Source organism: Dipodomys spectabilis, unplaced genomic scaffold (assembly GCF_019054845.1).
Source record: "Dipodomys spectabilis isolate Male_0828 unplaced genomic scaffold, ASM1905484v1 ptg000215l, whole genome shotgun sequence".
Classification (NCBI taxonomy): Eukaryota; Metazoa; Chordata; class Mammalia; order Rodentia; family Heteromyidae; genus Dipodomys; species Dipodomys spectabilis.
The window spans coordinates 8061171-8089113 of NW_024870892.1; the positions used below are offsets into that span (position 1 = coordinate 8061171).

General features: G+C 44.8%; 1 protein-coding gene across 1 annotated transcript in view; it reads left to right on the forward strand.

Moving 5' to 3' along the window:
• Cul4a (cullin 4A) overlaps positions 1 to 27943 on the forward strand; it is a 38813-nt gene that overhangs the window by 1747 nt on the left and 9123 nt on the right. The window contains exons 3-15 of the mRNA XM_042696968.1: positions 7787 to 7890; positions 13425 to 13494; positions 14617 to 14690; positions 15275 to 15437; positions 15772 to 15861; positions 16545 to 16627; positions 18486 to 18553; positions 22516 to 22634; positions 23321 to 23513; positions 25892 to 25996; positions 26117 to 26227; positions 26332 to 26417; positions 26688 to 26795. Coding sequence (XP_042552902.1) covers positions 7787 to 7890; positions 13425 to 13494; positions 14617 to 14690; positions 15275 to 15437; positions 15772 to 15861; positions 16545 to 16627; positions 18486 to 18553; positions 22516 to 22634; positions 23321 to 23513; positions 25892 to 25996; positions 26117 to 26227; positions 26332 to 26417; positions 26688 to 26795 — 1374 coding nt within the window. The remainder of the gene's footprint in view (positions 1 to 7786; positions 7891 to 13424; positions 13495 to 14616; positions 14691 to 15274; positions 15438 to 15771; positions 15862 to 16544; positions 16628 to 18485; positions 18554 to 22515; positions 22635 to 23320; positions 23514 to 25891; positions 25997 to 26116; positions 26228 to 26331; positions 26418 to 26687; positions 26796 to 27943) is intronic.

Genomic DNA, 27943 nt, shown 5'->3' on the forward strand with positions numbered 1-27943 from the left:
GATAGTATATATCTATTCATTGGTTAACAGACATTTGTGTGTCTGGCTTGAGGTTATAAATACAGGTGCCAAGAGCATTGGTAAATCTTTGAGTGGACATATATCCTCAGTCCTCTCAGGAAAATATCTACACATTACTTAGTCTGTACAGAAACTGTATGCTTAATTATAACAATATTGTGTTTTTTAAAGTGTTCACACCATTTTGCATCTCTAGCAGCATTGTATGAGACTTCAATCGTTCTCTATTGTCAACATTTGGTGTTGTCTTTTTAATTTTAGCTGTTCTAGTAGGTGTTTAGTGGGTTTTCAGTGTGGCTTTAACTTGCATTTTCTTACTGATAGTAAGCAGTTCTTCATGTATTTGCTTTTTTATACATCTTTAATGAGGTATCCATTCAAATCTTTTGTGCTTTTTTTCAGTTTTTAATTATATTTTTACTTTTTGAGTTGCTAGTAAGACAGGGTTACTCTGTAGCTAGCCCAGGCTATCCTTTAACTCACATGAAGTTCAGGCTAGCTAGCCTCAAGTCCTCCTGCCACCACTTCCCAAGTGCCAAGATGATCGCAGCTGCTACACTACCACAATTACTACACTATCACCACTGCCTGTTCTTTTTTTTTGTTTTTGTTTTTGTTTTATCAAGTTCTTCTCATTATTGAGTAGTGAGTTAAGTATGCTGGATACAAGTCCTCTATCAGCCTTACAAATAATTCTTCCAGTGTGTGGCTTGTCTCTTAATTCTTTTAACTATGTCCTTGAAGAGCAGAAGTTTCAAATTCTGAAGTCTAGTCTATTAACTTTTATGAGTTATACTAAAAGCACGCCTAAGAGGTCTTTAAAATCTAACTCTTAAGTTCACAAAAGTTTTGTTCTGTGTTCCTTGTACACATTTTGGAGCTGTAAGTTTTACATGTGGGTTTGTGAAGCATGTAGAGGGGGTTTACATTCTGTGATGTGTGAAGTGCAGTGTTTTTCCCCGTGAATGTCCAGCGTTCACACCATTGATTGAAAGCCCATCCGCCTGAATCCTAATTGCCTTTGATTCCTTGTCAAAAATCAGCTGTCCATGTAAAAATGGGTGTGTCTGCTCCTCAGCTCCATCCTTCTCTGAAGCTCGTTGGCACTGTTGCTCCATCATACGTTTATATGAATCTTCAAACTTGTTTGCCAGTACTTACCAGGAAGACAGCTAGGGGTTTGAGGACTGATGTGGAAGAATCTCTAGCGGTGTAGAGAATTTGGGTTTTAGCATACTTGAATCTGCTAATCAGTTCTAGGGTTAGCTCTCTGTTTACTTAGGTCTTCATTTCTTTCTTTTTTCAGGGTAAAGAGCTTATGCATCTTTTGTGAAATTTTTCTTAATCATTTCACATACTTGACAATAATATTTTGAGTTACGTTTTCTGGTTCTTTTATGTAGGAATACCACTTTTTTTTTTTAAGCATATTGACCTTGTCCTGCTTTCTTGCCAACCTCAGATATTTCTGAAGCCACTTGGTTTCCTTGTGGGAAAGCTTAAAACACACAGTAAGTTTTCTTAACCCACAAAAAATGGAATGTCCAGTAGCTTCCTTTCTTCCAGTTTCTGTCCTTGTGTACAACTCCCTCTTGTCTTCAGGGTTTGAGCCCTCTACCACATCCTAATCACTGTTACTGTTACCTGCTGAAGTCTTTCTCTTTACTGCTCAATCTGAGTCTTGAAGTTCTTTGTGTCTGTTCAACTTTTAAACACATGGACTTCCTTTGTTATAACTGTTGGTTGTCCTGGTTTGCTAATTCTGTATTAGTTTTTTTTTAATTTTTTATTGTACAGATACTATACAGAGGGTTACAGTTACATGAGTAAGGTAATGAGTACATTTCATATTGAGCATTGTTACCCTCTCCATTGTTTTCCCCCTACTAACCCTTCTCTCCCTACCTTCCCTGAGGTTCTTTTTTTTTAATTGTGATTAAGTGATTACATAATTTCCCAAATTTCACAATATTGTGGAATAATGATGCTCATTTAAAGTCACAAGCTCATTCTAACTTTCCTGGAGCAAATTGTCTATTGCGGTCTATAACATATAACTGTGTACACATATACACCATACATGTGATCAGCAGCATGGGGATATTTAGTAGTGGTTCGACCAGATGAGTGGAAGTTTTGTTTCTTAAGTCCTGTTAATTTTGTCATATCACCTAACATTTTGGATTTAACATCCACTTATCAGGGAGATCATGTACCGTTTGTCTCTTTGCTCTTGGCTTACCTCGCTCAACAAGATTTCTTCTAGCTCCATCCATTTCCCTGCAAATGCCATTATTTTGTCATTTCTAATGGCTGCATAATACTCCATTGTGTATAGATACCACAATTTTTGGATCCATTCATCTGTGGTGCTGTATTAGTTTTGACTGACATGGTTTTTTTTTCTTCTCCCCATACAGGTATTATTTTCCTATTTCTTTTGGGTCTGGTAATCTTTGATTAGATAATGGACATCTTGAACTTTAGCCCGTGTGTTAGATACGTTTATATTCCTAAAAGTATTTTTTACTTCTGTTTTGAAGACATTTAAATTGGAGACTGTGTGGTCTTTTGCTTTTAGATTATGTTAGACCAGGCCAGAGCAGTATTGTGTACAAGGCTGATTATCCCCACCACTGGGGCCAGACCATCCTAAATACCCTATGTGAGCCATGGATACTGTTAGGTCCAACCTCCTGGATGATTCATTCTCTGGTGTTTGTAGTTTCTTTACCACATGCTTGCCACGTGTTGGTCATGTGCTACTGAATGCTTGGTCCCTGGAGAGCTCTTTTATTTCCAGGGTCCTCTGGCCACATCTCTTTTCACCACTTGCCTTACTGGTTTACTCAGCAATGCACAAAGCTTGGAAACCCTGTGCATGGCTGCATGAAGCACTCATGAGGCCAGAGCAGCTGGGGCCTTTCCATCCCCATCTCCCAGAGATCACTGTGTTTTTTGCCCCAGAGTCTGGTCCCTAAAAACTACTACTTCATACCTTTTTTTTGCTTGCTTGTTTGTTTTTTTTTTTCCAAGCAGAAGCATTCATTTAGTCCTTTTACTTCATTTTGACCAGAAAAGGAAGAATCACTCCCAGTACCTAAACAGTCAGGTTTTTAGTTTAGTAAAGCATATCTCCTGGCTAAGGCTTAGTATTGTTTGTTTTGGCCTGTAGATTTCATCATTTGGTATCAGGTGCTTCATCATTTTCCCCCAAAATGGAGAAAATACTTTGCCCTACCTCCCATGCAGTGACAAATCATAATGTCTCTGGAGCACCTGGGTGTCCCCCTGAGGAATAGGCATGCCCCTGGTACAGTCACTGCTTTCTTCCCAAGGAGAGTGCTTCTATCCCAACCATCACCAGGCTCTGCAGAGAGCACTGCACTAGAGCTGCTTTGGTCTCTAGAAGAGGTGGGTCCAAACAGAAAGGAAAGTGGATTTGTGATACTGACCCCCACTGGGCCATGCATCCCACCTGCTGCTCCAGAACCAAGTCCCAGCATTTGCTTAAGAATGGTGTCTATTCCTTGCTGGAGACCTTGTGGAAATACTGGTTCTTATGAAAGTTTTAAAGGTTTTCAGAACTCTTCATTACCTGTCTAGGCCTTGGAGCCTGCTGCCTGAGTTTCCTTCTCGTAGAGGTCTCCTGAACCTTGTTTGCTACTTTATTTCTGTGTGGTCATGGTGAGGTGGGGAGGAAGTCTCCACACACTCATCACCCTTTACAGTAGCCTGCCATGCAGGAAAGTGTTGTAAAGAAGACCGAGTTTAGTGTAATAACTACTCAAATGAGAAAGCACACCTGTGCATCTCAGCCTCTTGTCAGCCTAATGGCCAACAGGAAGCTAAAGACTGTACTTCCAGAGTCTGCCAGAGGAAAATGCAGTGCATAGTTTCAGACCGGAAATTCCCTCTGGGAGGCTTGGCTTCTGAGAAGAGCCAAGCTGTTGTCTGGGTACAGACTGCACTGTCTCTCAAAGAGGTCACTTCAGCGAAGGACCTAGGTTGTACAGTCAAGCATTCATTGTATTGGTGGAATAGTTAAATCTGATGTGAAGCCAGGCACCAGTGGTTCACAGTTGTCATCCTAGCTACTCAGGAAGCTGAAATCTGAGGATTGTGGTTTAAAGCCAGCCTATGCAGGAAAGTCCAAGACTTTTACCCCCAGTTAACCAGCAAAAAGCTGGAAGTGGAGCTATAGCTCAAGTGGTAGAGTGCTAGCCTTGAGCAAAAAAGCTCAAGGACACAGTGCCTAGGCTCCGAGTTCAAGCCCTAGGACTAGCACCAAAAAAGAAATGACAAAAAACAATGCTGTGAAAAATCCCAGAAAAATGGTGACAAATTTACCCATTGATAGGTGAATTGAGAAAGCAACATATTTTTTTTTCTTTCTTTTGGGGGGGGGGGTCCAGTTGTGGGGCCTGAACTCAGGGCCTGGGCGCTGTCCCTCAGCTCTTCAGCTCAAGGCTAGCGCTCTACCACTTGAGCCACAGGGCTACTTCTGGCTTTTTTCTTATGTTGTACTGAGGAGTCAAACCCAGGGCCTCATGCATGCAAGGCAAGTGCCCTACCACTGAGCCACCTTCCCAGCCCCGAGAAAGCAACATATTAATAGAAACACATTTGTTGAATTCAATACTTAACAAAACTAACACTGTGTACCCTGACAGATACACAGGAACTAAGGTTCTAGTCCACTTCTGAGCTTGGTGTGGACATATTTACTACCTCTCTCCCTCTTCCCAGGAGACATTAGTTTCCGGTCGTTCCTGTTTGAATCCTGATTTCTTTCTGTGTTGTCATTTACTTTTCGAGGCAAGCACCTGGAGGGAGCATGCTCTGTTTTCATTTCTTCCCCATGGGGCAGACGGGTCCTGGTGGAAATGGTGTGCCAGGCCTGCTCAGAACAGGGTTGTGTTTGTGGAGGAGGTGCTTTCAGTCCCACGTTGCTGTGGCTGTGCCTTGCCATTTCTGCCCACCGAGTGTTTTTTGGTAGTCAGCTGGGCCTTCATGTAGTAGGGGCTTTGACTTTTGGTGTTTCAAATCACTCTGGATGGGAGCGATTGTTCAGGTTTTGAAATGTTTTCAGCAGCAGTGTGCATGTTTAGGTGACATTGGATACCACCATATGTATTTTGAGCACTTAAACATGGGTGCATCATCGTGGTGTGACCTGCTCGGAGAGCGTCCTGCTGCAAGAACCTGTGAGCAGAGTTTTCCTATAGCACAAGGAGAACCAGAGCTGTTACAGCCCCCTACCACCACCCCCACCCCTGTCCACCTGCCCGCCTCTGGTTATTAGCTAGATCCCACTTCTGTAGAATGATTGACAGCACATGGCCTGAAGTGCATGCTCTTGGCTGGATCAGCACATCCCGTCCCTAGGGGGATCTTAGAGTAAGGCAAAAATCTCAAAAAGGTGGGTTGCAGAAAGAAGACTCCATGCAAGGCTGTGTCTGGATAGTACAAGATGCTTCAGAACTGCTGCCTGCCTTGGGGGTCTTCTGACTCAGCACATTTCCTAAAGTGTGTCGTCATACTAGAACCCTGACTGGGCTCTGGAATTGAGTCTCTCAGAAAATGGTCCTCCCAAACTGCTGTATCAAGAAAGGTAGGCAGCACAAAGATTACCTTGATAGTAGTCAAAGAAAATACATTTCCTCATGTTATATTTACTTTTTTCTGGTCGGTTGTGAGCCTGCCTGAATTCTGGGCCTGGGCACTGTCCCTCAGCTTTTCAGCTCAAGGCTAGCTATCTACCTTTTGAGCCATAGCACCACTTCTGGCTTTTTATGCTTATGTGGTGCTGAGGAATTGAACCCAAGGCCTCATGCATGCAAGGTAAGCACTCTACCATTGAGCTACCTTCCTAGCACTGTTTCATGTACTTTTTAAGAACCAGGTTTTTAGGATTCACTAATGACTAAGAGCTGGAGCAAGCCTTTGTTGTGAGGTATCTAGATGTTAAGGAGAACAAGAGTTACCACCTCTTGGACTCAAAACTGAGACATGGTTCAGTAATTGGGTAGAGGAAGCTGTAATCCTAGCTACGCGGAGCTGAGATCTGAAAATTTGAGGTTCAGTGCCAGTATAAACTGACACATCCATGAGACTGTTATCCCTAATTATTCAGCAAAAAGAACTGGAGGTTTGGCTCAAGTGGTAGGTACCAGCAGTAAGCAAAAAAAAAAAAAAAAGTAGTTTGAGAAAGGAAATAGAAGACTAAGGAGGAGACAAGGAATCCTTTATTTCTTGCTAAGATAAAATGTATAGGGAAAGTGTGTTTTTTGTTATACTGACAACATAAAGTCGTTAGAAAATACATGGTAATGTTGAAAATAGTTTTACACTTTTTTTATATTCTTGTAACTGTGTACATGTTCTTCTTGGTGTAGTAATCACGGTGCTTATGTAACTTAGGTGCGTGCCGTGTTAATTGATAGAATTAGTATAGATACAGCTTTAACTTACATTTTTTCCTAGGAAAAGATCCTATAAATTCTCTAAATTATTGCCATTTTGTCTGTTGGCATACTTTTTAAGTGGTTCAAAACTAGTCATAAGGGCTGGGAAGGTGGCTCAGTGTTAGAGTGCTTGCCTTGCATGCATGAGGCACTGTGTTGGATTCTGCAGCACCACATAAACAGAAAATGCCAGAATTGGCACTGAGGCTCAAGTCGAGCTGAAGAGCTGAGGGACAGCACCCAAGCCCAGAGTTCAGGCCCTACGACCGACAAAAAAAAAAAATATTAGACAGAAGAAAATTTATTTCTATTTATGATAATATTACATTAAATTCAGACTTTTGCCATGTAAATGAGATTTAAACAAAGTTTTATTAGAATGTACATGCATTATTTTTTTCATATGGACAAATACTTTGAGGAACAAAAAATTGCCTCGAAAGGTTCATTGAGACAAAATTTCAGTGAATTTACATATGTAGCCTTCAGCAAATCAACAAGAATAAATCCATCTTGGCCTATGCACTCAGGAATCTATATCTTTTCCCTCTTACCACAGCAGAATCCCTGACCATTAGAGTGAAGAGAGCTGTCCCTTCCTCCCCAATCCCCACCTGGGGAAAAGAAACTTGAACTGCTGTTTGCCATTGTAATTACCAGGATAAACTTATACTCCCTACTCAGAATAGAGAATTGGAGTGGAGTTTCTAGAAACATCTGTAGGATCCAAACCTGTAGTGATGTCCTGTGACTGTTGAACTTAAAGGTCCTTTTGCCCCTGTTTTCTGGGCTCCAGGGTGGTATGCCATCAGGCCTGAGATCCTTACTGATTCATTCCTGCCATCCTACCAAACTTACTGTACCCAGCAGTCAGTGCACATGCCTAATTGTACCTGGAGTTCTGGGCTTGTTCACAGATGACCAATGTGCTGGAGGTGGAGGAGATTAAATATTATACAGGTACCCATGGCTCACACTTTTAATCCTAGCTACTGAGGAGGCTGAAAACTGAGGATCATGGTTCAAAGCCAGCCCATGCAGGAAATCCTTGAGACTCTTCTCTCCAATTATCCCCCCCCCCCCAAAAAAAAAAAACAACAACAAAAACAAGTGGAGTTGTGGCTCAAGTGGTAGAGCACTAACCTTGAGAAAAAAAAAATTTTTCAGGAACAGCTCTCAGACCCAGAGTTGAAGCCCCTCTGGTCAGCACTTGGGGGGTTGGGGAGATGGGTACAGAATTCTTCAAGGAACTCATTTGTTTGTGTTGGGTGTAATTCATTTTTTTTCTTTCATTTTAGGCTGTTGAAAATCTTTGCTCTCACAAAGTCTCCCCAACACTCTACAAGCAGCTACGCCAGGTCTGCGAAGACCACGTTCAAGCACAAATCCTACCGTTCAGAGAATATCCTTTGTGTGGCTCATGTAGTTTCTGTTCACTACCTAAGTTTCTTAAACCTAAACTATAGAAGGAAAAGGGCCAGTGTCCTTAACATTAAAACCACAGCTTTTATTTATAGAACAAAAAGGTTCAATTTCATATGTGATAGCATTTTTAAAAATTTGTGTTTTTGTCTTTTTTTTGTTGCTGGGGCTTAAACCCAGGAGGTTGCATTTGATAGGCAAGCATTTTGCCGCTGAACTGTATCCCAGCCCAAGTGTGGTTTTTTTTGTTGTTGTTGTTTTTAGCATTGATTTTTTTTTTTTTAAGTGAAATCCTTAGCATTTAGATTACTTGCTGATATGAATAGGAGGTCAACATTCCTTTAATTGTTGGACTATTTGGTAAAGATTGGAATTGTCCTTTGTTTTGGGGGGGAAAAAAACCTGTATTAGGTTTTTAAACTGTAACAAATTTTTGCAAATGTGAAAGCTTAGAGTCCCCCTCCCCCACCCCATATCTCCATCCACTCCTGGTGTGTCTTGTCAGGAGTCAGGCACAGTTCAGCTGCTTCTTTGCTTAGGGTCTGATGGTCCATGGTCCTTCCCTGAGGGTGGGTCACAGGTGAGTAGCAGATTTCTTTTCTATGGCACTGTAGGTACAAGGTCCCTACTTTTTTTTGGTCAGTTATGGGGCTTGAACTCTGGGCCTGGGCTCTGTCCCTCAGCTCTTTAGCTCAAGGTGAGCACTCTACTGCTTGAGCCACAGCACCACTTCTGGTTTTCTGGTGTTTAATTGGAGACAAGAGTTTCACGGACTTCCTGTCCAGGCTGGCTTTGAACCATGATCCTCAGATCTCAGCCTCCTGAGTAGCTAGTATTAAAGGCATGAGCCACCGGCGCCTGCCTGGTGCCTACTTTCTTTCTGGCTGTAGTGGGATCACTTAGCCCAAGAAGCTTCCCATATCACTGTCATGGGGCTTCTTGCAGCACCTACTCCACCCGCACAATCTGCAGTGACCAAGTCTCTAGTAGTGACACTCAGTCTAGGTGTTCCTTACAGCTGGGGAGAGAGACTTATTCAAGGCGCCCTCTCAGGACTGGCAGAGGGCATCTTAGGATTGCTACCACACCATCTGGGGCTAATGTCCATAGGGAAGTCCTTGAGCACTTTAAATCTTGTCTGGCCTGTTCCTGACATACTTTAATCCGTCCTCAGCCTGGTGCCTGTCCTCCACATTGCCACGGCTGCCAAGTCCTATCAATTGGGCATCAGAAGAGCTTCTTCCATCTTTGCAAAAAATGTACTGTGACTGCTTTTCTTGGCTACCTTCTTTGTTTGCAAAATGAGGTGGCTGGAGCTTGCCCCTTTTTGGTGTTCTTCTGACTGAGTATGCTTTTCTTGTCATCATCCTACTTCTGAAGTTTTTTGGCAAAGCTACACTCTAAAGACAGCAAGGACATAATAGAGAGACACAGCCATAAGTCCTTCTGGACCCTATAAGTTTTCACCTAACATAGGAGACATGTATGAGGTGTTGGGCCTTTGTCCCATTTGGGAACCCTGTTGTAGTTTGAAGCTGCAGAAGCCTGGTCTGTGTTTGAGTTCATCCACAGCATTCCAGGATGCTAGCCTCCATCAAAGTGTTATTTTGCTCTAATCTAGTTGGCTTGAAAACCGCTTTTTAATGACCCACTTGAATTATCTTCCTGCAATCCCACCCTTCATGGACTGAAATCTTGACCCAACTTACTCAGCGAGATCTTGTTTTCCTGTCTTAAGATCTTGGCCCAGGTAATAGAAAAATGACTGCCATGCCTGATTACTACCCTTTCAAGCAGAGCAGACTGTTGGAGTAGCTCTATGATGCTATGACAGAAGACTAGCATATCAGATATCCTTAGTGGCAAGGCATCAGTTCAGACACACTGGGCTGTGAGCTGCAGGCAGAAATTAGGCAAGTCTCCCAGAGAGTGAAATACTGAATTGCACCTTGAAGAACATACAGCTTAGCTTGCCAGCAATGTGTTGTGGCAAGATCCGTATCTTAGAGAACCTTGAGCAATTTGTCTTGCCCAGAATTTGGAGACTGGTAGAATCCAAGTTGAAGATTTGGCTTTATGTGTGTCATTGAGGAGTTGGCCTTGACTGAAGATTTGATATTAACTACAGATTTTCTAAGCAAGAATCCAACAAAAGGGCTGGGAAGGTGGCTCAGTGGTAGAGCGCTTGCCTTGCATGCATGAGGCCCTGGGTTCGATTCCTCAGCACCACATAAGCAAAAAGAAAAAAGCCGGAAGTGGCCCTGTGGCTCAAGTGGTAGAGCAGTAGCCTTGAGCTGAAGAGCTGAGGGACAGCGCCCAGGCCCAGAGTTCAGGCTCCACGACCGGACCCAAAAAAAAAAAAAAAGAGAATCCAACAAAATTAAATTTTTCTGAGAAAATCACTTTGGCAGAATAATAAGATAGATTTTAACCCTTGGCAGGGACAGCTCCACAGGAAGCCCAGTCATGGGTCTTTGCCTCCCACAAGCATGCTGCCTGCTGTTAAGAGTGTGCCAGTGTTGAGGCCAGAGATGATGGGGTGGAGCCATCAAGACAGAAAGGACTCTGGGACTCAGATGGACAGCACTATCACTTCTTGGGCCAATGCCTGCATCTGGTAAATTCTGCACCTCCTGCCCCTTTCAAGATGGTACAGGATGGGGGTTCTTCATAGATGACATACCAGCTGGCCTAGTCTAAACCTATAAATACAACTGACAAAACTTGCACTATACAGCATAGCAGCCCTTCTCCTAACCCCCCCAGGCAGTGCTGAGTTTCACCTGCTATTCCTAGAAGTCAGCAAGAGGGAGAACATGGAACCCCACAGAAGCCTCTGCCCATAGGTTCCACTGGGTGGGTCCTCATCATTGTATGCCTAGCCATGGCTGGACTTCTGGTAGAGATACTGCTCATCTCACCAGATGCACAACAGCATGTCCAGAGTACTTGCTGGGATGAGCAGGCCTGTGTCTTGTGACTTGTCCTACATCTTGCAGCATTGTACCCATACCAAGCTGTTTCCTGGGGAAGAAATGACCCTTGACACATAGCTGGCCAGTAGTCCCAGGAAGTGCTGGGGCTCAGCCGCAGCAAATCGTGGATTTTTGTCTTTGTGCACTACGGTGACTAGTGAGAGGCATGTTAATTACACAGCCAGAAGTGGATGGATATTATGTCGTGTGATGATTTTCACAAGGAGGCCTACGCCAGGCTAGCATCTGAATTGATTGGCCAGTGTGTTCAGAATGTGGGCACTGGCCTGACACACTTCCAGCCTAGTGTACATCATGTGGGTTTGCCTTTCTTTCTTTAAAAAAAAAGAAAAGAAAATTAGCCATTTTACCAGGTACTGATGGCTTATGCCTACAATTCTAGCCACTCAGGAGGCTGAGATCTGAGGACCGTGCTTCAGAACCAGCCCAAGTAGGAAAGTCTATGAGCCTCTTGTCTCTAATTAACCACCAGAAAACTAGAAGTGGAACTGTGGCTCGGTGTGGTAGAGTGCAAGCCTGGAGCAAAAAAGCTGAGAGACAGTGCCTAGGCTCTTGAGTTCAAGCCCCACAACTGAAAAAAATAATAATCATTATCTGGATGGCTAGGGTTTTTTGCCACTTGACATGAACATTATTTCTGCTCTAGAAGGCCTACCTCCCCTGTAGGCCATGTAAGTCCTTTGAGAGGACTGGCTCATCTCTGAGGTGAGGTGAGTCGCTGCTGGGTTCTGTTTTAGGATAAACTGACAGTGTCTCCCACTGCTTGTGAGTCTTGGCATCTAGAATGGTTCACTGTTGCCAGTCTTGGGTTGATTTAAACTCTAAGAGTGGAATGTAGGGAAGGTTGCACTGTGTGATACTAGTTCACTGTTCAGTACTTTTTCCTGGGACTTTGCAGCATTCTGCTATGGGAGTGTCACTTATTTAATAGGCACTCCACATTTTACGTCTAAGCAGGTGATGCACCAAGTACAGCTCTGGTGTGGGGATTTGTAACACCCAAGATGCAAGGTAGTGTTAGATTGACTGGTGTCAGTTAATCCTGTCAAGGATTTGGCAACTGCGAGGTCTTCATCCTGAGGCCCGTGACTCTTCACTCTGCTGAAGCAGGCCACGGTGGGTTCTAGGAACCTCCTAGGTCTCACCATGGACCCGTAACTCTTCACACAGCAGAAGTGTTCCATGAGGACTCTGGGAACCTGCCAGATCTCCCACTATGGCTGTTGTTCAATGCTTAGAGTCAGATGACTCTTAAGCCATCTGACCTTTTATGAGGTATCACTCACACCTTGCTAAATGATTGTGATGGCTTCTGGTTTGCCTTTTTCAGATTGTTTGTGTAGTATAAATGGGAACCTCACACTTTCACAGACTCCTCTGAAGGGTCGTTTCTGAATTTCTTTGTGGGCTCCTTGACGAAGGAAATAAAATGGAAAGATCACTGGCAGTAGAGGCACCCTTGGCTCCTACAGTCTCCCTGAGCTTTCTTCCCTCCTAGGAGCCTAGCTAGCACCCCTGGCCCCCCTTGGGCCCCTCTGGTTGATGTAAGAACTGTCTGTCCTGAGCATACCACACTTGATCCAGTTTCTTCTCCCTTTGAGGGTTTCTGTGTTTCTTCACGTGAGCTCTGGGTGTTGGAGTCCTGTTGTACATAAGCTCTTTGACACAACCTGTGTCAACGCTGGCAAGTGGCAGACAGGCTATAGCCCAGCACATCCAGCTCTTTGCATCCAGACAGCTGTAGTGAGCCTGGTGAGATCAAATAAGAGGGCCTGTGAGAGGTCCTTGCTTTAGGGAATCTGTTCTGTTTGGCCTTTAAGGACAGATAAATAAGTCTAGCTGAAGATGTATAGTTTGGCCATGAAGTAACTTCATGTTAGTGTTACAGAAAGTTTTCATTGCACTAGAAGTAAATCTTGGTCATTCTATCCCTCAGCTGCCAGCTACTCGTTCCTATTAATACCTTGCTTCCTGATTTCCCAGCCAGGCACAAACTCGAGGAGCTAGCTCATCCTATTCCATTTGTGGAGTGGCGCCTGGTGCTATTTCTCCCGGCTCCTTGTTTCAGCTGGCAGGGTCTGAATGGGACTTGAAGGTAATGTGGGTGGGGAGGTTCCAGTGAAGGGAGAGAGAGCTCGGGCAGCACAGAAGTAATACAGGCTATGAGTTACATGAATGAGAACTGCTGGTCACAGGCCATTGGGTGGCTTATAAACCACAGACATTATTTCCACAGTCTGTAGGCTGGAAGTCCAAGTCACAGCACTAGCAGATTCTGCATCTGTTCTTAGATGAGATTGTTTCATTGCGTCTTCATATGGTGAAGGGATGAGGCTACTCCCTGGTGCCTCTCAGACCTCCAGATACCATTTGTTTAGAAATAGGACTTCATTCAGATGCATGGTCGTTAGTATTCTGATTGCTAGAATTTGATGTTTGGTGGAGGAAGGAGCTAAGTCCACTGTTGCACAATTGCATGAGCTTATGCTTTATTGAAGTTTCCTTAGCAGGTCTGCACAGATTCACTAGACAGTGTTTTATTTCTAAAGAAGATTAACACGTGCTGGCAAGATCACTGCAGACAAATGGTAGGTCTGAGGATTTCTGTCAGTGCTTACTATATGTGACGTGTGTCCCTGCACTCAGCCAGGGCAGAGCCTCTGCGGCGCCTGCTCTCTTCTTGCACACTTGCACTTTGCCTTTTGGAGTCTCAAGCCTCTCCTCTGGCCAGAGGGAAAGTACTTAGAATCTCTGAGGTCCTGCCTGCTTTCAGCCCCACAAAGCTGCCTCCTGCCTCCCTCATAGCCTCAGGAAGGCATGTGCAGGTCCCAACCTGAGAAGTAGAGGTTCTCCTTGGTGCTGTAAAAGCACAGAGCAGTGAACAGCAGAGTTGATCAGTGGATCTGAATGGGAAGTTGAGCTCTTGTAACAGGCTCAGGACAGGGGTGTTGGCCAGTGCCAGCTCCAGATCAGCGTTTGGTTTTGATATGTAGGGATGATAAACTAAGCTCTCAAACATTGCTCTGAGAACCAGTTCTTTGTTGCAGCTGCATGACAAATCTTAGACCGCACAGATGTGTTGACTCTGGATTTCACTCATGTAAATTTTTAGTATGCCCTGGCTCTTAGTGACCTAAATGAGGGAAACCAAAATATGCAGAGCTTTACAAGTAAACCATACTCTTGTTTTCTAAAAGAGGTTAGCAGGAGGCATTGAATGTCTCTCTTCTGGGGTACATGCCTGTTAGGTCTAAGAAATGTTAACATCTGCTGGGGAAGGTGTTTACATGTCCACAAATCTTACCACACAGTAGACCTTTGCTCAGTTCCACACAGAACGGCTCACTGTCCACATTCTCCTTGCTCAGCTGGCATCAGAGTCAAGTGTATACAGGTGCCGAAAAGCCTTGAGATAAGTTCTAGAAAGGTGGCACCACTCCCAGGTCTAAAAGACTCAACATCAATCAGAAAATTCCAAAGAGATCCTCTAGACTTGAATGCTTTAAACTCCACAGTCAGAGCTGTTTTAAAGAAATGAAAATCAAATGCTAGGGAAGAAAAGTTCAGACAAAAATGAGTGTCTTGGTGCATGGTTTCTTTCCATATTAAAAAAAAGCCAAATTCAAGACAGGTAGCAAAAGGTAGTCCAAAAGTAATCTTGAATAGTTTGTTAAATAAGTGAATAAATAATTTTTCTTTCTGATCCTCAGATCATGATCAGAAGTATTTTCCTGTTTCTGGACCGCACATATGTCCTGCAGAACTCCATGCTCCCTTCTCTCTGGTGAGCATCTGGCTCAGTAGAGCCTTGTATTCCTTCTCTCTGGTGAATGGCCCTTGGCCCAGCAGAGTGGTGCCAGCACAGTACAGAGCTCCTTATCAGACAGGGTTCGTGGAAGGTAGCTCTGGCTGCTGAATTACCTTCCCAAAATTTTCAGACTGTGAGCTGAGTAAGCTTGGTGAACTCGCAGATTTCAGATCGCTCTGAGAAAGGACAAATTACAAGAGAGTTCAGGAGTCCAAGGAGAAGTTCTGGTAATGACAGGTGCAAGAGTGGGTGTGGAGCATGTTCCCCCAGTGTGGAGCCCGTGGTCTGTACAGTTGTGGTCTCTCAAGTGCCTATGTGATGTGGATATCTTACGATTTCCTTGGGCACTAGTTGGCCTGACCTCCCAGAAAAACAGTCTTTAGGGTGGCAGTGTGAAGCATCCTGGACTGGCTCAAAATAAGAATATTTAAAGAAGACTCTTCAACATCTGGGTGTAGAGAATTAGCAGCTAGTAGCATTTGTTTTGGATAATGCCATAACACAGCTGGGTTTGGGAAGAGGCAAAACTAAAGCCCGATTCTCTATTGCTGTCTGCACAGGGACATGGGGCTGGAGCTATTCAGGAACCATATCATCAGTGACAGAATGGTACAGAGTAAGACCATCGATGGGATCCTGCTGCTAATCGAGCGGGAGAGGAGTGGTGAGGCTGTGGACCGGAGCCTGCTGCGGAGCCTGCTGAGCATGCTCTCGGATCTCCAAGTGAGACACCCCTTGGGGCCACATTCAGTGCCCATGGGAGGTGCAGGTGGGAATGGTGGACTAACAAGTATTAGCTATACAGATGGGACTTTCATTACCCTTTGAGGAGGGAGTGGTCAGGAGCCACAAAAAGGAAAGATTGGTAAACATGACAACCTAGAAGTGATAACTTTGTCATGGAAAACACACCAAAAATGAAGGTAAAAATCAGGTGATAAGCTGAAGAGAAATACACATAAAAGCCAAGGCTGTGTGGTAGGCACAAGAAGCTGGGGAGTATGTGTTGCCACCTGCCCACTCAGCTGACACTGATTAATAACTGCTCGTTTTTCAGGTATATAAAGATTCGTTTGAACTGAAATTTTTGGAAGAGACTAATTGTTTGTATGCTGCAGAAGGCCAAAGATTAATGCAAGAGAGAGAGGTGAGACAGCAGAGTGGTCTCTTTGCATTTTCATCCATGTGAGAAAGCCTGCGCAGTATGAATAGCAAACTGATAGCCAGTGGTCATCTGATAGCCTCTGCTACATAGGAAAACCCAGTCTAGAGGCAGGCCAAGGGACAGCAGGGCAGACCCTGACCATGGCTCTGGATTCTCTGTTAGAGAGGTTTCACATCTGCTAGGGACATCATGACTGTCAGGGGCAAAGGATCCGTTCACTCCTGGACCTGCAGGGTGCACTTGGAGGCCTCTGCAGCCACATAGATAGGTGTCCTCTGCAGACAGCCTTAAGCCTGGTCTGGGCATGGCAGTGGGCACTGGGGCTTAAACCTGTTGTGGGCCTTAGTGAAAGGCTGCCTGTGGCATCCCCTATGCTTTGTGGTAAGCAGGGAACAAGGTGGAGCCTCAGCCTCCCACTATGCTTTTCTCACATACTCTCAATCCGCCTGTCCCCACTTGTCTTTCAGGTTTCTCATACACTCTGCTTTTTAAAAATTACTGTTATTGGTATTTCACGAAGAAAAGAATTTCAGAGAATCTATTTGTTGGCAAAGCAGGGATTTGAACTCAGAGCCTTATACATTCTAGGCAGTCACTCTACCACTTGAGCCATGTCCACAGTCCAGAAATCTTGCTACTGATGTGTTAAATCTCTTCTTTGGAAGGTTCCAGAATACCTTAACCATGTGAGTAAGCGTCTGGAAGAGGAAGGAGACCGTGTGATCACTTACTTGGACCACAGCACACAGTAAGTGCGTTTTGCCTGTGTTTACCCAGCTTGCTGTTGAAGTCAGTGGTGTCTCTGTTCATTTATCTAATACTACCTTCACAGTGTTCTCGCTCTTAAAGTTGCCTGCTTACCATTTGTCCTTGCTCTGTGCTTACAAATCACACTTCTCCCATAAGTGCTGCATGAGTTTTCCAGAAACTGATTCCAGCAGGCATTGCGTGTTGACAGTGACAAGGTGGGATGTTGATGAGGCAGTTGGTGTTTGGGCCTGAACTCAGGGCCTGTCTCTTCGCTCTTTCAAGGCTTATTCTCTACCACTTGAGCCACATCTCCATTTCTGGCTTTAGAAATAAGACCTGAGGTTGATGAGTCACTAGGGAAGTAAAACAGGAGAGGTCATGTATTTCTGCCAGAGCAGTGTCCTGCTATGATGAGAAGAAGGGATGGAGACCCAGTCATGGGCTAGAAGGGACAGAAGCAATGTGATGGCTGGGTGGAGCTGAGCCCTTGATGGCGGACAGGCAAGAGGAAGAAGAGGGACCAGATCATGGAAGAAACACCAAGAATATAAAAACAGCATGTTTCACAGGTGAAGTTGTGTTCACACATACCATGTGCAGGAACTATGGTCCTGGGTGTCCAGCCCAAAGCCAAGCTAGGTGAGGACAGGATTGCTTTGGGTGAGGTGCATTGTCACGCTTCCTTTTCGTGGTGGAAGAAAAAAGGGACGTAGCCCTTAGAAGACAGTGCGGAAGTGCCCAACTGCTCCCCAGAGGACCCGGTTCCACTCATGACCCATCGCCATGGACAAGTCAGTCTCCTCTCTGAACTCATTGTCCATGTGTGGAGTGGAATGTGAAACGACAGCTCTGTCTTTATAGGCTACTGTGATATTTAAGTTGGAACGTAAAAAAATTTCCTCATAAGCTTTGACATAAAAGATTAGGACGATTCCCTGGACTAGTAGCTCTTGGGAGAATAAGGAGATGCCCCTAATCTTCTGAAAAGAACCAGAAAACAAAAATTGAATTGTGGACAATAAACAAGCCAAGAAGATTTCTACACCTAGTGAACATGGCAGATTTGCAAGTGCTCTGTTGTTTAACAGGCTTATGCCTCAGACCTCAGACAAGTGTCCACCACAAGTAGGACCCTGCTCAGCAAGATAAGGGAAAAAATGAACAGGCAGAGGGAAGGACTGCAGAAGTCACCAGAGGGTTAGTTAAGGACAGGTGAAGTCACAAGAAGATGATGGTGGGTTGGGTCTATAGAGTCTTCACCTGCCGTTCCCTGCCACGTTGTGGAAGGTGACAACAGAAGCAATGTCAAGACAAGAAAGCAAACTGAGGTGGGAAGATGGAAGTGAGGCCAGCATCTGAGCTCTAAGAAGATGGTCACCATGGCAAACTCCCGAACTCCTGAGCACTGGCTCAAAGGTGCCACTTCCCAGGAACAGCCAGGCTGCCAAGCCAGCATCATGACTAGTGCAGAGGTCAGACCAAATTCCCCTGTGCATTCCTTAGGACACCAGACTTGCCTCATCAAGTGACAGGAAGTACCACATGATTGGGGTCATAGCCAGAAGCCCCCGTCTGAGGAAGAGAGCAAATATGCCTGCCAGCCAGCCCAGCTTCTGCCTTCTTGAACCCCACCTGTCAGACCTGGGCCCACTTGTGGACCTGTGCATGTTGCTCATCACTCATGGATTTAGAACTGCTGGCGGAAGATGCTGCTGCCTGTTTGTGTGAGGAAAAGCTTGCTCATTGGCCTGCGCTCTGCCTGGTTGCAGGCTGACTGTACCAGATTTAACTTGCTCACCTCTGCCAGCCAACCAGACTCTGGTTTTGCTGACACTTGTTCTGTTCTGCCTTTACAGGAAACCACTGATTGCTTGTGTGGAGAAACAGCTACTAGGAGAACATCTAACCGCAATTCTCCAGAAAGGTATGTTTTCCTAATCTCAGGTGAATTAAACTGAACACTAATCTGTAACTCATGAGACTTGGGAAACATTGCACTTAGCAATGCAAGGATATTTGTTATTTCCATAAAACAAATTGCTAAAATGATTTCTAATACTCTAAACATTGATGGAAAAATGGTGAAGCAAGGTGTGGTGGACCATGCTTGAAATCCCTTCAGTAAGGAGGCTAAGTCAGGAGGACCACAAGATAGCCAGACCTTCTGAAAGCAAGAAAGAATGTTTACTGCTAAGGCACAGGAGTGTCCTGCAGACCAGAGTGTCCTAGGAGAGGTAGGTGCCCAGGGCTGCATGCTACCCACTGGCAAGCGGCAGCTCTCAGCATGGACTTACTTCTTTACTGTCTTATCATCCTGTGCATCTGACCCACCTGATGGGCCATGAGCTTCACACTTGTGGACATGCACTGGCACGTGTCTGGTTCTCCCTGCTTACTCCGTGTAGAGAGCAAACAAATCATCCACATTGTCTAGGCAGAGACTCTTAAGAGTGTTCTTAAGAGTGAGAGATTGCACGCGCGTGAGTACGTCCACACACATAAGTACTCAGCTCTTTGGGCTTAAACTCAGGGCCTGGGCACTGTTCCTGAGCTGATTTTGCTCAAGGCTTGCATTTTACCATTTGAGCCACAGCTCTGCTTCCGTTTTGGTAGTTTAGTAGAGATTAGAGCCTCACAGACTGTCCTGCCTGGGTTTGCTTTGAACTCTGATCCTCAGAGCTCAGCCTGCTAAGTATCTAGGATCACAGATTTGAGCCACCAGCCCTCAACATACTGTCCCTTTTAATCATTTACGTATGCAGTGTTGCTGTCTGAAAGCCATCTAGACATGTTTGAAATGAGCAGCTTCTCTCTCAAGCCCTGGGATCCTAAAAGCTTAATTCTAGAAGTCTTGGTAACATGCCCACATGTATTCTGCCAGATGCTCGTGCTCTCCCCAAGGAGATACTTAAAACCCAATAGGAAGGAGAGCTGGTCTTGTCAAACATCTGCTCGCCCAAGCCTCTTCCTCAGGTAGATGTCTTTCAGAGTTAGAGTGATCCTGTGAAATCATTGTCCTTGTTTACAAACAAACAGGAAACAGCTCAGAAGCTTGATACCCCTGACCACATGACTTGAAAGTTGAGAGCCACAGCTCCCTTCTAGATAAATTTTCTACTCACACTACACAAAACCCTTCACAGCCGGTGCCGGTGCACCTGTAATCCTAGCTACTCACGAGGCTGAGATCTGAGGATCTGAGGATCGTGGTTCAAAGCCAACCTGGGTAGGAAAGTCCGTGAAACTCTTATCTCCAATAAACCACCAGAAAGCTGGAAGCAGTGCTGTAGCTCAAGTGGTAGAGCGCTAGCCTTGAGCTGAGGAGCTGAGGGACAGCGCTCAGGCCCAGAATACAAGCCACACGACTGACAAAAATAAATAAAAGCAAAAAACCCTTCGCAGCCAGTGTATTTCCATATAAATGAGTACTTCATATCCAAGCCCTGTAAGAACAAATGCATTCATTGACCAAGATACATTGTGCTCATAACCTTATTTTTGGGATTGAAACCCTTGTATACTACTATTTAGTTCATATGTATATATTATATATACATATATATAATACATATTTAGTTATTTATTAATGCATCTAGTGGCTAGGGATGTGACCTGTGTAGCTATCAAGTAAGTGTAAGGCCCTGAATTCCAACCCCTCCAAAGCCAAGCATGCCTATATTCCTAGCTGAGGCTGAGATCTGAGAATCACCATTCAAACACAGTCGGGCAGACAATCTGAGACTCTTGTCTCCAGTTGAGCAGCAAAAAGCCAAAAGTAGAAGTGTGGCACCAGCCATGAGTAGAAAAATGCTGAACAAGAGTTTGAGGTTCTTGAGTTCAGAAGCCCTAGTACTGACAGAAAAAAAAAGTTACACCAATAGATCAGAAGTAATCTTGGGTCATAAGAAGCACTTGGAGCTTTAGTGTGGGATCTACACCCCACACTACAACCCCTCACCACACATCTCCATGTGCCAACTGCCAGGTGTATACCTGGTACTCAGACTGGAGGCATGCAGCTTGGGCAGTATGTAGAGCTTACCTCCTTCACTCTGCCTAGCTGCTTCCCCAGTGGCCAGAATGTAATACTGAGAAAATCTTAACTGATTGCTACTGTGATTTAGTATTGGAAAATTGTTTTGAAATTTAAGACAATAAATCTGGTGGGCGCTGGTGGGTCATACCTATAATCTTAGCTATTTAGAATGTTGAGATCTGAGGATTGCAGTTCAGAACCAACCAGAGCAGAAAAATCCATGAGATCTTATCTCCAATTAACTACTAAAAAGCCAAAAGTGAACTGTGGATCAAGTGGTAGAGTACTAGCCTTGAGGGGAAAAAAAAAAAATAGCCTAAAGACAGAACCTAGACCCTGAATTGAAGCCGTGGTGCTAACACCCCAAGGAAATAAATCAGAACATCTTAGAGAAATGGAGTGAGGAAGGGTGAACAAATGCAGTCATGGTACTTAACATATACTGTATAAAAAAATGAACTGTGCAGCTTGTGGGCAGGGATGGGAGGGGGAAACAGGGAAAGCAAAGAGAGGGGTGCCCTTGCTCAAAAAGAATTGTACTCATTACCTGACTTACGGAATGGTAACCCCTCTGTACAACACCTTCATAATAATAATGTGTTTTATGTGTGTTGTATGTTTGCTGGCTTGCCAATACTGAGTCTTAAACTCAGGACCTGGGCACTGTCCTTGAGCTTCTTTTGTTCAAGGCTAGCACTCTACCACTTGATCCACAGTGCCACCCTTGGCTTTTTCTTTTTAGGTGGTACTGAGGAATTGAACCCTAGGCTTCATGTATGCTAGGCAAGCACTCTACCACTAAGCCACATTCCCAGCCATTAAAGTTATGTTTTTAAAAAATATTTTGAGTGCTGTTAAGAACTTTAAAATAGGTGGTAAATAATAAATATTCCTCCATTTATTTGTGAATAAAGTCAGTTTAAAAAATTTAATCCCCCAACCAGGCACTGGTGACTCATACCTGTAATGCTAGCTACTCAGGAGGCTGAGATCTGAGGATCACAGTTCAAAGCCAGCCCGGGCAGGAGAGTCGGTAAGACTCTTACCTCCAATTAACCACCAGAAAACCAGAACTGGTATTGTGGCTCAAGTGGTAGAGCGCTTGCCTCGAGCTGAAGAGCTGAGGGACAGTGCCCAAGCCCAGAGTTCAAGCCCCACAATTGACAAAATAATAATAATTTTGATCCCCCCAAAAGAAAATAGTAAAAACTGGAAACAAGTCTGAAAAATAAATCATTAGATCATATTGCTTACCTCTTAATAAACACATTTTTTAAAGCACTGGGGTTTGAACTCAGGGCGTTACACTTGCTAGATACTCATTCTGTCACTTGAGCCACACCCCTGCCCCTTTTTTTCCCTTTTGCCTTGTTAATTTGCACATAGGGTCTTTCCTGAGACCACAATCCTCCCCTGTATAAGGTCCCTTAAAGAGTTCCTGGGGTCTAGTTAACTTTTTGCCAACACTGGCCTTAAGCACATTATCTTGAGGAGCTAGATCCTAGGTGTAACCACCAATCGTGACCTAACGTGCCTGATGGACTAAAGCAGAAATAACTAGGATCATGCATCTCCCAGGGAAAATTGTTGTCTAAATGTTTTTTGGCTATTATTGCTATAGTTTACGAAGAGTTTTTGTGAACAAAGAATACATTCCCCTAGCATACTGAGGAAATTCAGCTTTTCCTCATCAGTCCAATTCCACATTTAAATGGAACAATTTGACCTGCATAGAAACAGAGGTTTACATACTCCTTGAATCTCCAGCTTAAACACTAACTTGTGTGTTGTTCACTATATTGTGGACACTTGCTTTCTGCTGTAACCTCTCACTTTGTGCACACTTGCAGGGTTGGACCACCTACTGGACGAGAATAGAGTGCCAGACCTCACACAGATGTACCAGCTGTTCAGCCGGGTGAAGGGCGGGCAGCACGCACTGCTACAGCACTGGAGCGAGTACATCAAGGTGGGGCCTATGATCCCCAGGACAGTGCCTGCCAAGATGCACACAATGTCCCTGACCAGGGAATTGAACTGTTGTCAGGGGCCATCGATTCCCATCATAGAGACATGGAAGATGGTGCTTTATCATTTCCCTCCAAGTCACCTGCTCATATGTTTCCTTAGCATCTGAGATAACACCAACCTTGGACACTGTCCAAGAGGACATATGCAGCATCCGTCCTCACCATAAGTACTAGCTGAGTTGCACAGTCCTACCATTAAACAGCAGTTGGTGCATCTGCTCACCAGACGTGCTTTTGCTTAGAGCTGCTATATGCTTTGGTATGGTTGTTTGTTCTGCCTGTTGCTATATTTCTGAGCAATCCTAATTTAGGATTTATTGCCCAGATTTGTGCTTCCATGTTGCCAGCATTTTTCTACATCACTTGTGCGGTGCCATGCAGCATCTCTCTGGGTGTTGTGTTGAGCAGAAGTGATGCCTAGTGCTAATTTAGGACCTCTTTGGATGCCGAACCCAGTCTTCCTACAGGGATGCTGGACAGTGTCTGCCACCACAGAGGAGATGTCACTGGCATCTAGTAGGCAAGGCCAGGGCTGCCGGCAGGTTGTGTGGTTGCCTGAAGAAATGCAATTGGGCTCATAGACTGTAAGGACAGATCCTGATTTGGTGTTTATTTGCTTCTGCAGACTTTTGGGACAACGATTGTTATCAATCCTGAAAAAGATAAAGACATGGTGCAAGATTTGCTGGACTTCAAGGACAAAGTGGACCATGTTGTAGAGGTGTGCTTCCAGAGGAATGAGCGCTTCATCAACCTGATGAAGGAATCCTTCGAGACGTTCATCAACAAGAGACCGAACAAGCCTGCAGAATTGATCGGTAGCACAACACAGTCCTGGCCTTTTAGTAGGAGAAAATAAAAAAGGACTGGAGTATATTTTTTTCCCCAAGTGGTCAGCTCCTTATGGGAAAGTAGTTCAGGATTCATATCAAGCCTTATCAGGACGTTCTCAGCAGTGCATGTTGACATGTACCTCTGTACACCCATCAGGGAAAACATGGTAGGGATTAAGTAAAGATAAGAAGAGCCTGGCATCCCATGCAGAGGACTATTTTAGTGTATACATCCTAGACTTGAGCCATAAGCCTCTGTCTGGACTGTAAGCAAGTCATGCTCAAGTGTGTGAATGCCCTTGCTTTGTGAGGACAGCATTATCAGTATTGGGTGGTACTTAATGTGAAATAATCCTTAATCGTCATATTTATGTCCTCCACCCAGAATTAAATTGAAGTTAGGTAAGATCTCAAAGGGGCAGTTTGGCTTTTTTGTTTGTGCTAGTTCTGAGACTTGAACTCAAGGCATTACACTCTGTCTTGACTTTTTTGCTTAAGGCTAGTGCTCAACTACTTTAGCCACGGCTGGCAAATTGCCAGTGAGACTTGTGGACTTTCTTCTCCAGATTAAATTCAAACTGGGTTCCTCAGATTTCAGCCTCCATATTAGCTAGGATTGTCGGTGTGAGGAACCAGCACTCACAAGGGCAGGGTTTTTTCTGTTGGTTCTTATGCCATTCCTAAGGCCTGAACTCAGGGGCCTGGGCACTGTTCCTGAGCTATTTTGCTCTAGGCTGGTCCCATCACTTAAGCCATAACTCTCCTTTTAGCTTTTTTTAGTGCTTAATTGGAGATAAGAGTCTCATTGGCTTTTTTTTGCCGGGGGGGGGGGGGGGGGGGGTGGGGGGGGGGGAGGGCAGGGGGGGAGGGTCCAGTCATGGGCCTGAACTCTGGGCCTGGGCGCTGTCCCTCAGCTCTTCCGCTCAAGGCTAGTGCTCTACCACTTGAACCACAGCGCCATTTCCAGCTTTTTTTTTTTTCTGCTTATGTGGTGCTGAGGAATCGAACCCAAGGCCTCATGCATGCAAGGCAAGCACTCTACCACTGAGCCACCTTCCCAGCCCGAGTCTCATTAACTCTTAATCCTGCTTGGGGCTGACTTCAAACCATGAACTTCAGATCTCAGCATCCTAAAGAGTTAGGATTATAGGCGTGAGCCACTGGTGTATAGCCATTTTTTCCAAGGTAAATAATAAAAGCAACAATAAGGGAAATGAACATGGGGTGGAGGCGTGGCTCAGTTAGTACTGAGTACTAACTGAGTAGAGTACTAGGCGATGAGGGAAAATACTAGTCTTAGACCAAAAGTGAAATGACAAATGGTCAGAGCAGTGTAATTGGGCTTTTTTACCTTGGGATCCACTCTGGCTTCCTACAGAGGATGGACATGAAACCTTTGGGAACCTGGGCGCCTGGACTTTGGAAGTCTTGAGGTCTGCCATGGGGGCTTATGTCACTGTCCCAGACACCTGAGACTGGTTTGTGCAGCGTCAGAAGCAAGAAGCTCCAAAGGGAACACATTCATTCCTTCATTTTAAGTACTCAAAGACCTGAGAACAATGCTCTGAACATAACCTTTGGCTTATTGACACACCTCGGGAAGGGTCCTTCTAGTTCTGTGGCATTCAATATGTATTCTGGAACCCAGTTGCTGTTTATCTTGGGTTAGAAACATAAGAGCTCATGCATGGTTTGAAGCCAGCCCAAATGGGAAAGTCCTTGAGACTCTTTGTCTCTAAGCACCAGAAAAGCCAGGAGGGGAGTGATGGCTCAAGTGGTAGAGCACTAGTCTTGAGCAAAAATGCTCAAGGACAGCACCTAGGCCCTGAGTTCAAGCCCCTTGATCCACACAAAATAAAAATAAAAAGACACTTTAACCTATATAAGGACCATTTGGGGGAAAAAATGTGCTTGAGTTTTTCTTTCCTTTGCTGAACTTCAAAAGGCTGAACGGGGGTTACAATTTAATGTGTCCATGTAGTTATCCAATGCTTCTTGTGGAGTTGCCTCTTCTACCATTCTTCCATGTCGTGTCCTCTTATCCCCAGACTCGGCTCACGTTTCCTTCTTCCTTGTTCTCATATGTGCATTGCATATCCTTGCTGTATTTGTTCTCTGTTCCCTTTTTCATTTATCTACCTCCCTCTCAAAGCATACTACTTTGAAGATTCCATTTCTGGATTTACGTTTCATAGGAAACCCTCTACTTTTGTCATCAGTTGCTTGTAGAACTCAGAAGCTGTTTGTTTTTTTCCCAGTGCTAGGTGTAGAAACCTAGCTTGTAGCTTGTACACTAAGCAAATGTTGTACCTCTGAGCTGCCTCCCACTAGTCCTTTTCTAACTTTAATTGTTACTCTCTTAGCTAAGCATGTGGATTCAAAGTTACGAGCAGGCAATAAGGAAGCCACAGATGAAGAGCTGGAGAGGATCCTGGACAAGATCATGATCCTGTTCAGGTTCATCCATGGTGAGAAACGGGTGCTGTGTGGCCCCAAGATCAGTATCAGGCCCTCTCCAAATGGATAACCTTAGCAAGTCATTCACATCAGCTGTCGAAAGCCTGGCTTTATTCTATGTGGTTTCACAGGTAAAGATGTTTTTGAAGCATTTTACAAAAAAGATTTGGCAAAGAGGCTGCTTGTTGGAAAGAGTGCTTCAGTTGATGCTGAGAAGTCCATGCTGTCAAAGCTCAAGCACGGTGAGTGTATGGGTGGGCCTGACGCTGGGATGGGGGGGTGGGCCTCATGATCCTGCCCCTGCCCAACGGGTTGAGAGCCATCCTTCCTACCTCTCCTGATACAGAGTGCGGGGCAGCATTCACCAGCAAGCTGGAGGGCATGTTCAAAGATATGGAGCTTTCCAAGGACATCATGGTTCACTTCAAGCAGGTAAGTCGATTTTTTTAACTAAACCATTGGCTTAAGTGGGCCTAAGGGTCTGTTTCTGGTGCATAGCCAGCAATTGAAAAGTCACTTCTGTTGAGGTGAAAGCATAGTATTGGCTGGAGCAGAGTATGTTCTAGAATCCAAAGTAGTTGCTGACATGTGGGAACCATTGTTTTAACATTATACCATTTTCTTTTCTGGACTCTATTTCTGATGATAATCCAAAATATTTTACCTCGAGTTTTATTGTGTGTGTGTTTTATCTGTTTTTAGCATATGCAGAACCAGAGCTCTCCAGGTCCTATAGACCTTACAGTTAACGTCCTTACCATGGGCTACTGGCCCACATATACACCCACGGAAGTGCATCTCCCTCCGGAGGTGAGTGTCCACCCACCTGATGCCACTAGGACACCCAATGGCAGTCAAAGCCTGGTGTCTTCTGTGGTCTCTGGGAGGCGGTATTTGTGTTTGAAAGTGACTGCCTTGCTTGTGGTCTATGTTTGCCTCAACATCCTTCCCTTCAGCTTTCAGTAATACTGAAGTCCTGAGAATACTGTCAGGGGGCCTGACGTGTCAGCCAATCCGCCGAGTACTGAGGAAGACCTTGGGTTGCGAGGAATCCTGGGGTTAGGGAGGCAGAACTCCAGCATGTTACAGCATGCTCACACCATCAGTAATAATGGCAAATGAGGGAGAAGGGCCAGCTCCCCGGTTGGATAGAGAGAGCTTCCTTTAGTAGACTAAGGACAAGGGATTCTGTCCTCAGCAGAGGAGTGGGTAAAAGTCAACAGTGCAGGCAGGACTTGGGATTATGCCAGTCCAGGTTAGGGAAAGTCAAAGTCTGTACCCCTTGAGGTCTCTCCTGAGACATTGACATCCAGTCCCTCATAAAACAGATTTCCTTTGCAAGACAGGATCATTTCTTAACTTCTGTGTTGGTAGCACTGCTCAGTAGCCTTTCTTTGATTTTTGTTCTTTTCTACCTCTGTCTTCGCTCCATGTCTGCCCTCTTAGCAGCTGGCTAGCGTGTCCCTTTGTTTCTCAGCTCTGCACAAGGCCCCCTTTTACGTTGCTCTTCCCCCTGCCCCACTTTACCCTCAGGGCTGGGCTAGCCTGTAGCCCCTGACACATGAGCTTTGTCCATTGCCACTCCCCACATGTCTACCAGGTCCCCTCTGCTCTGACAGCTGCAGGTGTCTGTGCTTCACATGGACAGTTCCTCAGGAAGACTCTAGGCTCCTGTCTCAGCAGCTTGTTCTTTCTCCTCCCATTAAGACTCAATTTACCTTGGCCAGAAATTCTCCATCTTATGCTCCTGGTGGGTCTTTGTGGCACTGCCAGTGTTGCTGCTTCTCATCCTAAAACAGTCATACTTAAGAAAGTGCAAGAGCTAGACACCAGTGCTCAAGCCTGTAATTCTACTACTGGGGAAGCTGACACCTGAAGATTGAGGTTTGAGGTCAGCCCAGACAGACAAATCTGAGAGACTCTTACCTCCAATTAACCAGCAAAGAGCTTAGATGTAG